Source organism: Mustela nivalis, assembly GCF_964662115.1.
Source record: "Mustela nivalis genome assembly, chromosome: 14".
NCBI lineage: Eukaryota > Metazoa > Chordata > Mammalia > Carnivora > Mustelidae > Mustela > Mustela nivalis.
In genome coordinates, this window is record NC_139033.1 from 10423933 (window position 1) to 10436037 (window position 12105).

The 12105-nt window shown below is 44.4% G+C and overlaps 1 protein-coding gene across 11 annotated transcripts in view; it reads left to right on the forward strand.

Moving 5' to 3' along the window:
• The first annotated feature begins 2055 nt into the window (after window positions 1–2055).
• Window positions 2056–12105, forward strand: part of HECTD4 (HECT domain E3 ubiquitin protein ligase 4) — a 184725-nt gene continuing 174675 nt past the window's right edge. For all 11 annotated transcript variants that reach the window (XR_014302557.1, XM_082698252.1, XM_082698254.1 and 8 more), the window contains exon 1: window positions 2056–2525. Coding sequence is in view for 10 of the 11 variants with exons in the window: in XM_082698252.1 (XP_082554378.1) it covers window positions 2349–2525 (177 nt within the window). In the remaining variant the exon portion in view is untranslated. The remainder of the gene's footprint in view (window positions 2526–12105) is intronic.

Consider the following 12105-nt stretch of genomic DNA (forward strand, 5'->3'; position numbering starts at 1 on the left):
CTTTATGAGAACTATTCTTCAGAGCAGTTTAAGGTTCACAGCAAAATTGAGAGGGAGGTACAGAGATTTTCCACATCCGCCCCGCCTCCACACATGCATCGCCTCCCTCATCTTCAACTTTCCCCCCCAGATGGTCCATTTGTTGCAACTGAGGAACCCACACTCACACGTCATCATCCCAAAGTTCATAGCTTCTGTTATGGTTCACTCTTGGTGCTGTATATCCTATGCACTTGGACAAATGAATAATGCCATGTACCCATCATTACGGTACCAAACAAGAGTATTTTCACTGCCCTAAAAATCCTCCATGCTCTGCCGACTCATCACTCTCTCCATGCCCCCAAACCCTGGCAACCACTGATCTTTTTCCTGTCTCCATAGTTCTGCCTTTTCCAGAATGTTCTATAGTTGGACTCACACAGTATGTAGACTTTTTTCTTTTTAAAATCTCATTTATTTATTTATTTAGTGTAAAGATTTTATTTATTTGATAGTGAGTGAGAGAGAAAGAGAGAGAGCGCGCGAGCGCACGAGCTGGGGGAGTGGCAGGCAGAGGCAGAGGGAGAAGCAGACTCCCTGCTGAGCAGGGATTCCCAGATCCACAGTGGGACTGGATCCCAGGACCCTGGGATCATGACCTGAGCTGAAGGCAGATGCTTAACCGACTGGGCCACCTGGGCATCCCTTAACTAATTTATTTATTTTAGAGAGTGGGAAGGGGCAGAAAAAGTCTTAAGCAGAATCCATGCTGCATGCAGATGCCAACACCGGGCTCAATCCCACAATAGAACCCAAGGCGGATTCCATCTCAGGGTCTGAGATCAGGGACTGAGCTGAAACCAAGAGTCCCATGTTTAACCGACCGTGCCACCCAGGTGTCCCAAATATAACCTTTTCAAACTGGCGTCTTTCACTTAGTATCACCTGTTGATGTTTCCTTCATGTCTTTTCTTTTCTTCATGTCTTTTCAATATTTCATTGCTTGGCTAGACCTTAATTTATGAATTCACCTGCTAAAGGGCATCCTGGTCACTTCCAAGTTGTGGGAATCATGAATAAAAGCTGCTATAAACATCTGTGTGCATGGTGTTGGTTTATTTATTTATTTATTTATTTATCATGGACATGCATACATTTCCAAGTCCTTTGATACCAATGAGCGCTTTTTCTAATCATAAGTCAATACAGGGGCGCCTGGGTGGCTCAGTGGGTTAAACCTCTGGCTTCCGATCAGGTCATGATCTCAAGGTCCTGGTATTGAGCCTGCCCCACCCTCCCGTCTCTACCTACTTCTCTCTCTCTCTCTGTTAAATAAATCAATAAAATAGATAAAATATTTTTAAAAATTAATTATAAATCAATACAAAGATCGCAGTCTTCACCTCAGCCATTATAGACCAGTCCTACTCTACACAGCAACTCACATTAACAATTTGGAATGTGTTCTACACATTTTTCTCAACATAGTTCTTTCCTTTCACGTTTTAATAAAAATGGGACGGCGTGCATATATTTAAGGTGCATGTCAATCTGTTAAATATTGGTGGAATATAACAAGTTTCAGCCCCGCTAGGGAGCACGTACTGTCAGATGCTGGGCACCAAGCCTTGTGACCGGTGCTTTGTTTACATCAGGTTGTGGGGGCTTATTGGGTATTAGACATTTTAGTACATATGAAATACCTACTGTGGGCGCTACTAAGCCCTTAAGAACAAGTGTAGCCGTGCCAGATTTTTGCATATATCTCATTTAAATACGAAAGCAGGGAGTGAGCCTCCGTGTTCTGCCTAGGGTGGGGGGGTCTGCCCCCTGAGAGAGGAGTGCATACAGGAGTAGGTAGAGGAGGGGAGGCGGCGGCTTCTTCTCTCGGTGGATTGCAGACCGAGGGCGCCCGGAATGTCTAGGGGTACAAAGAGGGGAAGGTCAGTCTGAGGACAAGACCGAGTAAAGGGCGAGGCACAGGTCCCGCAGATGGGTGAGCCCCTGGCTGTCCTGAGAGGCGGGGCCAAGCGGATGGGCGGAGCCTGTATTGTCCGCTCCGCGGGGCATGCCGGGAGCCCCGCCCCCAACATGGCGTCTCACTGACAGTTGGCTGCTGAGCGGCAGAGGCGGGTCCTGCTCCTCAGGGCGGCGGCGGTGGTGGCGGGGCCGGGGTCTCCGGGGCCGGGGGCGGGGGGATGGCAGCTCGGACCGCCTAGGGCGGAGCTGCACAGGCGAGGCGGTGCGCGGGGCGCTGCAGGCGGGCGCGGCGGCTGCTGCTATGGACTGGTGATCTCGGCGGCTCCTGCTCGCGTCTCCCCCGGGCCGGGCGGCTGCTCCTCACCGTCAATCCCTCAGCCGGGGCCATGGGCTCGTCTGCGGCCGCGGCAGCTGCGGCGGCGGCGGCCGCGGACTCGGCGCAGTGGCTCTCGGTGAAGGAGGAGACCATCTTCCTGCACGACGGGCTGATCCGGGTCACCGACCTGGCCGAGCTGCCCAGCGAGATCCTCGGGGCCCCGGAGGCCGCCGACACCGACTTGGAGGTGAGCGAGGCTGCTCCCCCGCCTCTGCCAGCAGATTAGCCCACCCGCCCCGCATCCCCGGGGTCGGGCCGGCACGCTCTGCCTCACCCCCACCCCGAGGCCCCCCCGAAGGCTACCCCGGCAGGTGTGTGGGCGCGGGGAGGACAGGTGGGGGGCCGCGGCCGCAGGTCCGCAGCCCGCCCTCCTCCCTGCCTCCTCTGGGCTTCCAGCCCGCTGGGGATTGCATTTGTGGTTTCATTCTGAGCGTTCCGACACCCGGCATTTTATTAGACTATCACCCGGCAGGGCCTTCACGCCCTGGCTCTCTCTCCCCTCCCCCATGGACCCCCTGGTCTCACTTCCAGGGCACACCCAGGTTGCTTAGATTTGGGGACATTTTAATTTTAGCGTTGAATACCTCCCGTTTTCTCATTCCCAGTTCTATGTTGATTTTTCTTCCCCTCCGGGGGAGGGTATTGGCAGCTGTCGGTCCGTGATGGGCAATCCAGCAACTTCTCTGTGTCGTGCCTCGGATTGACACGGGGCCTTTGTCAGGGAAGCGGGCGGTGTGGACAGCGAGGGTGATGCTACAGGGGCCCTCCGTGCGCTCTCCGCAAAGGGTCACGGGCGCTTTAGGCCTCGAGGCCTTCGTGAGCTCAGGGGGGTCGCGGCTTAGGAACTGTGGCAGGTGCAAAAGAAAATCTCCGCATTTGTGCTGCTGCTGGGTTTGGGGGCAGAAGGAAACCAAATATGCTCGGTTGATTAGAACTTTCCACCGACTTCACTTGGTGTCGTGTTTGCCCAGAGGTGGGAATACTGGCAGTATCATTTCATCGAGGCCAGCCGATGCTGACGCTGCAACCCCTCCACTTTGAGGGGTGATATTTTGATGTGTAGGTAGCATGGGGTGTCATGAAATTCTTACTGTCGCAAGGAGGACTCCCTGGGGTAGGGCGCGGAGAGGATGGCTAAAAACGGAATGCGAAGAATCTTTTGTGTTTTGCGGTTTTGCATGCACTTTGGCTTTCAGCACAAGGAGCGTTTATAGAAATGGATTAAAACCCATTACTGTGTGTTTCTGGAAACGGTAGTGATCCGATCGCGTTGGCCAAGACGTTTGTTTGGGCTGGGCGTGCTTGAGATGCGACTGCGTTCCACCGTGTTTTGTGCCTGGATTTGAGGTTGAGGTTGCAGCATTACCGTTGTGAACTCTTAATTGACTTATTTTATAGTCTAGCCACTCAAAAGGGAAGATACAAGTTGATAGGAATTCCTAACATAGGTTTATGGTTTTCTTGTGTCTCATTTGGGCCTATTCTAGAAAAAGCAAGTGTCTGAGTGTCTTATTGGCTTGAAAACTCAAAGGGTATCATGGTATGATGGTGGAATCTTTTTATTTAATTGACTTTGTTGAATGTGAAATGTGGAAAGTGGCTGCTCTTTGTTCCTTAGAGACTAAGTTCGCAGATCCCAAAATTTTGTTGTATGTAATATATTTATTTTTAGGATTAAAAAGATAGGAGTAGTTAAAAATACCTGAGCTCTTAAGTTGGCTTTCCTAAGATGTTTACTGCACAAATGTATTATTTATCAGCGCTTTCCACAGAAGAATGATCTTAAAGAAAACCTTCCTGGCTTGGATTTTAGATTTTTAAAGAACTCTTACAGAAAATGTATGTTCTGACCTTTCAGAAACCAGTATGTGTATGGGTAATAAATATGACTGTCAGTGGTAAGGAACTTTTTCTTTCTTACTATATATTATATTGGCTGTATTGTATCAGTAGAAATGGATAGCTAAGAATGTTTCTGTGGCTGTTAGATCTGTGTTTGAGTGGGTGTATTCATGTTTAGTTACTTAATAATAATATTAAGTATATTCTGTGTGTCAGACATCATCTTACTTAGTTCCTAAAAGGATCCTAGAAGCTAACTACTGTTACCTATTGTAACAACTATAAATGTTGCGCCTATTGTGCAGGTGAGGCAAGCAAAATGCAGAGTAAGTATGTGACTTGCTCAAGATCACACACAGAGAGCCTGGGCGTTAACCCAAGTCAGTTGATCTCTAACATGTCTGCTCCTGATCGTGATATCCTCCTTGCATGCATGACATTCTATTCGTAATTATCTAAATTTCATAACCAGCTAAAGTTAGGGTATAAACAGATATTTTTATGTCCTTTGTAGTAATGTATTCTTTTTCATATTTGAGGAAGATTAGAGGTTCATCAACTTTAAAAAAAAACTAATTTTTGAGAGGTGCCTGGTGGCTCAGTGAAGCATCTGCCTTTGGCTCAGGTTATCATCCCAGGGTCCTGGGATTGAGTCCTGCGGTCTCGCTGCTCAGCTGGGAGCCTGCTGCTTCCTCGCCCGCTCCCCCTGCTCATGTTCTCTCTCTTTCCCTCTCGCAAATGAATAAATAACATATTTTAAAAAATAAATAAAAAACAAACTTTTTGAAATGCTGCCACTCCTAACCCCTATGGGGTACACTCTTCTAACCCTCTCCTTCCAGGGGACATCTGGCTGACCAATGGCCATTTCGTCACAGGGTTTTCTAGTTAGATAGACTCCTTCAGTTGACAGTTTTGGATTAGGACAAATTTGGATTAAGCTGACTAATTTAAGATTGGCAACCTTAATGCAGAAGTGTGCACTAACTGCAGTAGATTCTCAGAATTTTAGAGCAAGAAGGGGCCTTGGAGATAATAATCACTTTCCTCATTTTAGAGAGAAGTTATCTGAGATCAGGAGAGGTTATAGCTCGGTGGTAAAGCTAGTTATGGCAGGATAGATGAATAGATCCTAGCCTTCCTGCCTTTGATTTCCAGTGTTCTTCTCACTTTGCAAGTGCTGCTCGAAGTTAAATGTCAATTTGAAAAAAGAACCCATCCTACAAAGTGGATCAACATTGACTTAACATTTTAATTCAACCAATAGCATAGCTTTTAAATCAAACATTTTCTTACTGGGGTGGTGGCTCAGTTGGTTAAACGACTGCCTTCAGCTCGGGTCATGATCTCGGGGTCCTGGGATCGAGTTCCGCATCCAGCTCCCTGCTCAGTGGGGAGCCTGCTTCTCCTCCTTCCACTCTCCCTGCTTAGGTTCTCTCTCTCTGTGTGAAATAAATAAATCTTTAAATTTTTTTTTCTTTCTAATGAATTTTAAACAGAAGTGTTTTTTAAAGTTTATTTTTTTTAGTAATCTCTACACCCAAGGTAGCATTTGAACTCATGACCTAAGATCAAGAATCACATGGTCTTCTGACTGAGCCAGACAAGTCCCTCAGAGTTTGTTTTTTTAAAAATGAATACATAATGTGTAATCAAATTTCTTCAACAAGTGTTTGTGGAATTCAGAAGTGAGCAGGACCCATTGTCCTGGGCATTGAGGATACAGCAGAGGATAAAAGAAAATCTTTGTCTTAAAAAGACTTTTATTTTAGTGGGAGGATATAGACAATAACAAATAATCAAATACATTTATATATGTGTATATGTGATACCTCAAATGATAAGTGCTGGGGAAGCAATTATAGCTGGGTAGGAGGAATGGGGTGTAATGGTGGGGAAGGGTTCCCATAGGATGGGCAGGAAAGGAAAGCACAGAATGGCATTTGAGCAGAGCCCTGTAGGGGGTGAGAGGGTACCCAGATGGCTGCTGGGGAAAGTACCTCGTAGACAGAGGACAGCAAGAGCCAAGTGCCTCAGAGGGAAACATAGTTCGGAGCTCTGAGCCCAGTAAGCCAAGGGGAAGAGGAGAGTGATAGAAGATTAAGTAAGGCTATTAGATAAGGACTTTGAATATATTAGAAATGCAGAGTGAGGTTTTTTCTTGGTGTTTAAAATAGCTACCTGTATTTTTTTTTTAATTTTATTTATTTATTTGACAGAGAGATCACAAGCAGGCAGAGAGGCAGGCAGAGAGAGAAAGAGAGGGAAGCAGGCTCCCTGCTGAGCAGAGAGCCCGATGTGGGACTCCATCTCAGGACCCCGAGATCATGACCTGAGTCAAAGGCAGCGGCTTAACCCACTGAGCCACCCAGGCGCCCAGCTACCTGTATTTTAATTTCTTATTGTTGGCAGAAAGTGAAAGCATGTAGGAAATTATTTTTTTAAGTGTGAAATAAACATAAATTTAAGAGAAATTTAAACTTAAAAATGACAACTCGAATATTTCATTTTGTATTACATGTCATAGAACATTAGTCTTTTTTTTTTTTTAAAGGGAATTTATAAGAAAAAAACAGCTTATTTGTGGAAGTTCTAAAAGGTTTCTGCTTCCTATCTCAGTTTTCTTTACAATCTCCCCTTGCACATATGGATGTTGACAGAGAAGCTAATTAACTTGCCCAAATTGACCAAGATATTTTGTACCCTACAGTTTAGATTAATTTTGAACTCAGACATTTCAGCTAATATTTCTTATTTTCCATTGTGTGTTTGTGTGTTTATAAGAACCCACCCCATCCCTACACCCTTACACCAATGCACAATACTTGAACATGGGGAAAAAAAAAAAAGACTTGAACATGAATGTTCATGGGAGCTTTATTTGTGCTTGCCAAAAACTGGAAGCAATCTGAAGGTCCATCAGCAGGTGGTTGGATAAACAAGTATGATTTATGCTGAATGGAAGAAGTTAGACAAACAGGAATACATATTTTAAGATTTCACTTACGTGAAATTCTAGAAAATACAAACTAATTGGTAGTGACTGGGAGCGAGTGAGTGGTTGCCTGGGGATGAAAGTGAACTAGAAGGGATGGGAAGAGGGATTACAAAAGTACATGAGGTAAAGAAGATGTGGTCCATATATACAACGGAATATTACTCAGCCATCAGAAAGGATGAATACCCAACTTTGGCATCAACATGGATAGGACTGGAGATTATGCTGAGTGAAATAAATCAAGCAGAGAAAGTAAATTATCATATGGTTTCACTTACTTGTGGAGCATAAGGAATAACATGGAGGACGTTAGGAGAAGGATTGCATGGAGCACTCGGTGTTATACACAAACAGTGAATCTTGGAGCACTACATCAAAAACTAATGATGTACTGTATGGTGACTAACATAAGACAATAAAAAAATTAGATTAAAAAAAGTACATGAGGAAAAATTTCAGGTGATGGATATGTTCCCTGTTTTGACTATGGTGATGGTTTCATAGCTGTATATATGCATATGTCAAAACTCATCAAATTGTACATTTTAGATATGTGTAGTTTATTGTATGCCTGTTCTATTTCTTTAGAACAAACCCTGTGCAAGCCCAGAATGCTTTACTGATACTGTTTAGGAAATGAAAAAAGGCTTAGGAGACTTTTTTGTTCATTGTTTGTTGTTTTGCTTTGTAAGGGAAGGAGTTGATCAACTGGAATAAGTTAAGGCTTTGAATACTTAGGACACATTCAGATGAAACCTTTGAGATGGTAAGTTAGATTTATAAATGTTGGTCTATTCTCCTAGGAGAATACCACCAGCCAGTTTATCCTTTGGTCAGATTCCTTTGGAAGCGGTTTATATACTTTTATAGGATTCCAAATTATAAATTTGGAAGAGATAATGAATAAATTAATAAAACTACCTTTGCCCGTGAGTAAAGCTAATTACAGTGTAAGTAATGAGCACTGGAAGAAGAGTCATTGAATCTGTGTGCGGGGTTCTGTGACCTTGGGCAAATGGCTCACCCAGCCCTCCGGTTTGGCTGGCTAGCTATAAAGTTAGAATGAAGTATCGTATTGCGGGGGTAGGGGGGAGCAGTATTTGCCTAGAGGTCAGAGTCAGGTTTAAAGAATCAGATTGGGACTGAAATTCTGGCTCTGTCCTGTACTAGCTGTGTGACTTTGGGCAAGTTCCATAGCTTTACTAATCCCTGGTTTCTTCTTCCACTGCAACTTCATCACCATTGTCCCCACCTCTACTTACTGCCATGACCACAGCGTCAGCATGTTGGGTGCCAGGCTCTGTGCTAAGCACTTCACACCCATTATCTCATTCAGTCCTCACAAAAACTTTATAAGGTTGTTACTATGGCTATCCTTATTTTACAAAGAAGGAGACTGTGGCACAGAAGTAAAGTAACTTGACAGCGATCATACAGTTAGTAGCTAAGCCGAGAGGGAAATAGATCTGTCCAGCTCTAGCCCAGGGTCCAGGCTCGAAAATTATTATGTTACATGCTTCATCATCTGTAAGAGGGGAGTAATAATAGGGTTAATGGAAGGGTTAGATAAGGAGGGTTGTGATTATGGACTTAAAGTGTGTATGGACTGGCTGTATAAGGTGCTACGTTGCTGGAAAGTTGTTTTTTGCATATTCAGTCAGCTGTCCATTTTATAGGAAAGCAAAACTGTGCCATCGACAGATTTTTTTTTCTCTTTTAGTGAATAGTAGAGATGCTAGGGGATGTGTGTGTGTGTGTGATCCCTCTGGAATTTTCTTCCTTCCCAGCTTGTTTGCAGTATGGCTAGGCAGATGAGGTAAAAGTCTTCATTTCAGTTTTCCTCCAATTGTATGCCTAAGGTCTTGCTAAATAAATCAGTTTTGATTATTATCTGTCTTCTTGGCTTCCATATTGACTGTCACAAAGTGCCACCTGTTGGCCTGGGCTACTGGACGGATTGTCCTGCACCTGTTCTTTCCTAAGTCATAAGGTACCTGTAGTGATAATTATGAAAAGCTTGTCAAGTACTGAAAGGGCCCCATGCTCTGTCTTCCCTCCCCCTCTTTCCGTCTTGTTTTACAATGGTGCTTGCGGGCTGAACACAAGGAGTGTAGTCTGCTTTGGAAGATGTTTAGTCATTAGCTGTAGACAATGTAAATAACAGCAGGTGATCCGCTGTGGGACAAACGCATGGTTACTTCAAACGGAGAGAGGACTGCAGATATCATATGACTATTACTTTGATCCGGCCTTTTTAAACGCAATTTATGTATCCATTAACATATTTTTTAATTTTAATTTTTACCCATTAAAAAGTTTTAAAATGAATGCATGATTATATCCATATAAAAAATGGTAAAACCGTTGAAACTGAAGTGCCTTTTGTGCACTGTTCCTCATCCTGGTCTTGATCTACTCCTCTACTGTTAAATCAGTCTCAAATTTTTAAGATATTAGGATCATTTTGGGGCACCTGTGCGGCTCAGTGGGTTAAGGCCTCTGCCTTCGGCTCAGGTCATGATCCCAGGGTCCTGGGATCGAGCCCCACATAGGGCTCTCTGCTCAGTGGGGAGCCTGCTTCCCCCTCTCTCTCTGCCTGCCTCTCTGCCTACTTGTGATCTCTGTCAAATAAATAGATAAATAAAATCTTTAAAAAAAAAGTAATAGGATCATTTTTTAAAAAGATTTTATTTATTTATTTGGCAGAGATCACAAGTAGGCAGAGAAACAGGCAGAGAGAGAGGGGGAAGCAGGCTCCCCACTGAGCAGAGAGCCCAATTCGGGGCTCGATCCCAGGACCCTGAGATCATGACCTGAGCCGAAGGCAGAGGCCTTAACCCACTGAGCCACCCAGGCGCCCCAGGATCTTTTTGTTTTTTAATTTTTAAATTTTTTATTTTTTATTTTATTTTTTTTTAATTTTTTTAAGATTATTTATTTATTTGACAGAGAGAGAGATCACAGGTAGGCAGAGAGGCAGGCAGAGAGAGAGAGAGGAGGAAGCAGGCTCCCTGCTGAGCCCGATGCGGGACTCGATCCCAGGACCCTGAGATCATGACCTGAGCTGAAGGCAGAGGCTTTAACCCACTGAGCCACCCAGGCGCCCCTAAATTTTTTATTTTTTGGGTTTGTTTTTTTTTTAAGATTTTATTTATTTGACAGACAGAGATCACAAGTAGGCAGAGAGGCAGGCAGAGAGAGAGGGGGAAGCAGGCTCCCTGCTGAGCCTGATTCGGGGCTCGATCCCAGGACCCTGAGATCTTGACCTGAGCCAAAGGCAGAGGCCTTAACCCACTGAGCCACCCAGGCACCCCAGGATCATTTTTTAAAAAAAGATTTTATTTATTTTGTTTTTAAAGGTTTTATTGATTTATTTGACAGAAAGAGACACAGTGAAAGTAGGAACACAAGCGGAGGGAGTGAGAGAGGGAGAAGCAGGTTTCCCGCTGAGCAGGGAGCCCAATGCACGGCTCGATCCTAGGGCCCTGGGATCATTACCTGAGTTGAAGGCAGATGCCCAATGACTAGGCCACCCAGGTATCCCCAAAGATTTTATTTTTAAGCAATCTCTACACCCAGGGTGGGGCTTGAACCCATCACCCCAAGATCAAGGGTTGTATGCTCTATTGACTGAGCTAGCTGGCCCACGATCATTTTTGAATGTGTACTTTTATGTGTGTTTGTGTGCATGCATAGTTTTTAATATTTTTTTCTGTCTTACAGAAAAGATGTGATGCTAGGCATATCTTTTCATAACCTTTTTTTTTTAAGTCAATGATATGTTTTGATCTTCCTATGTCTCCTAATACTGATCTACCACATTTTTTTTAAGTGCTGCATGGGACTCCAGAAACACTAGCCTATTTAGCCATTCCCCGACTGATGGGTGTCTTAGTTTCCTGTTGCTATGCTAACAAATCATCACACACTTAGTGGCTTAAAACAACACAAATTTATTTCTGCATTTATTCTTACGTTTCTGGAAACTGGAAGTCCAAAATGAGTCTCATTGGGCTAAAGTCAGCTGTTGGCAGGTATGGTTCCTTCTGCAGGTTCTAGGGGAGAATCTGTTCCCTGGCTTCTGTGCTCCTTCCTCTATCTTCAGAGTGTGTGGTCCTGCTTTGAGATCTGTCATCACATGTCTTCTCTGATTGGCTCCTCCAGCATTCCTTTTATAAGGACCCTTGTGAGGACCCCCCTCTACCCCAACCAGGATAATCCAAGCTCATCTCCCCATTTCAAGAGCCTTAATGTAATCACACCTGCAAGTCCTTTTTGCCATCCAAGGTCACATTTACAAGTCCTGGGGATTCGGACTTAAATATCTGGTTGGGGGGGGGGTCGTTATTCATGCTGCCACAATAGGTGTTTTGGTTGTTTTCAGTTTTTCACTATTTTAAAAAAAGATTTTGTTTATTTATTTGAGAGAGAAAGAGAGTGGGGGTGGGGAGGAGCAGAGGGAGAGGGACAAGTAGACCCTGTGCTAAGTGCAGAGCCCAATGCAGGCCTGGATCCTATGACCCTGAGATCATGACCTGAGCCAAAACCAATAGTCAGACACTCAACAGACTGAGCCACGCAGGTCCCCTCTTCAGTTTTTCACTATTAAAAAAAAACCCATCCTTCAGTGCATGTCCTTGCACGCCTCTTGTGCCCGTGTTGGAATATTTCTCTAGAGCAGTTCCTGAGAAGGAAAATTGCTGGGTCATAGGTGACCATTTTAAATTTTAATAGATATTGCCGAATTGCTCTCCAAGTGACCGTATTAGTTTATGCTCGGGAGTAATAGTGTTTGGTAGGACCTCCTTTCCTTACACCCTCATAGAGATTATTTTAGAACTCATGGATTTGCTTGATTTTATCCTTTGCTTAAGCCAACAGCGCTCGCTCCAAAAGAGGAAGCCCCTAGATGTAACTAGGTACTTGG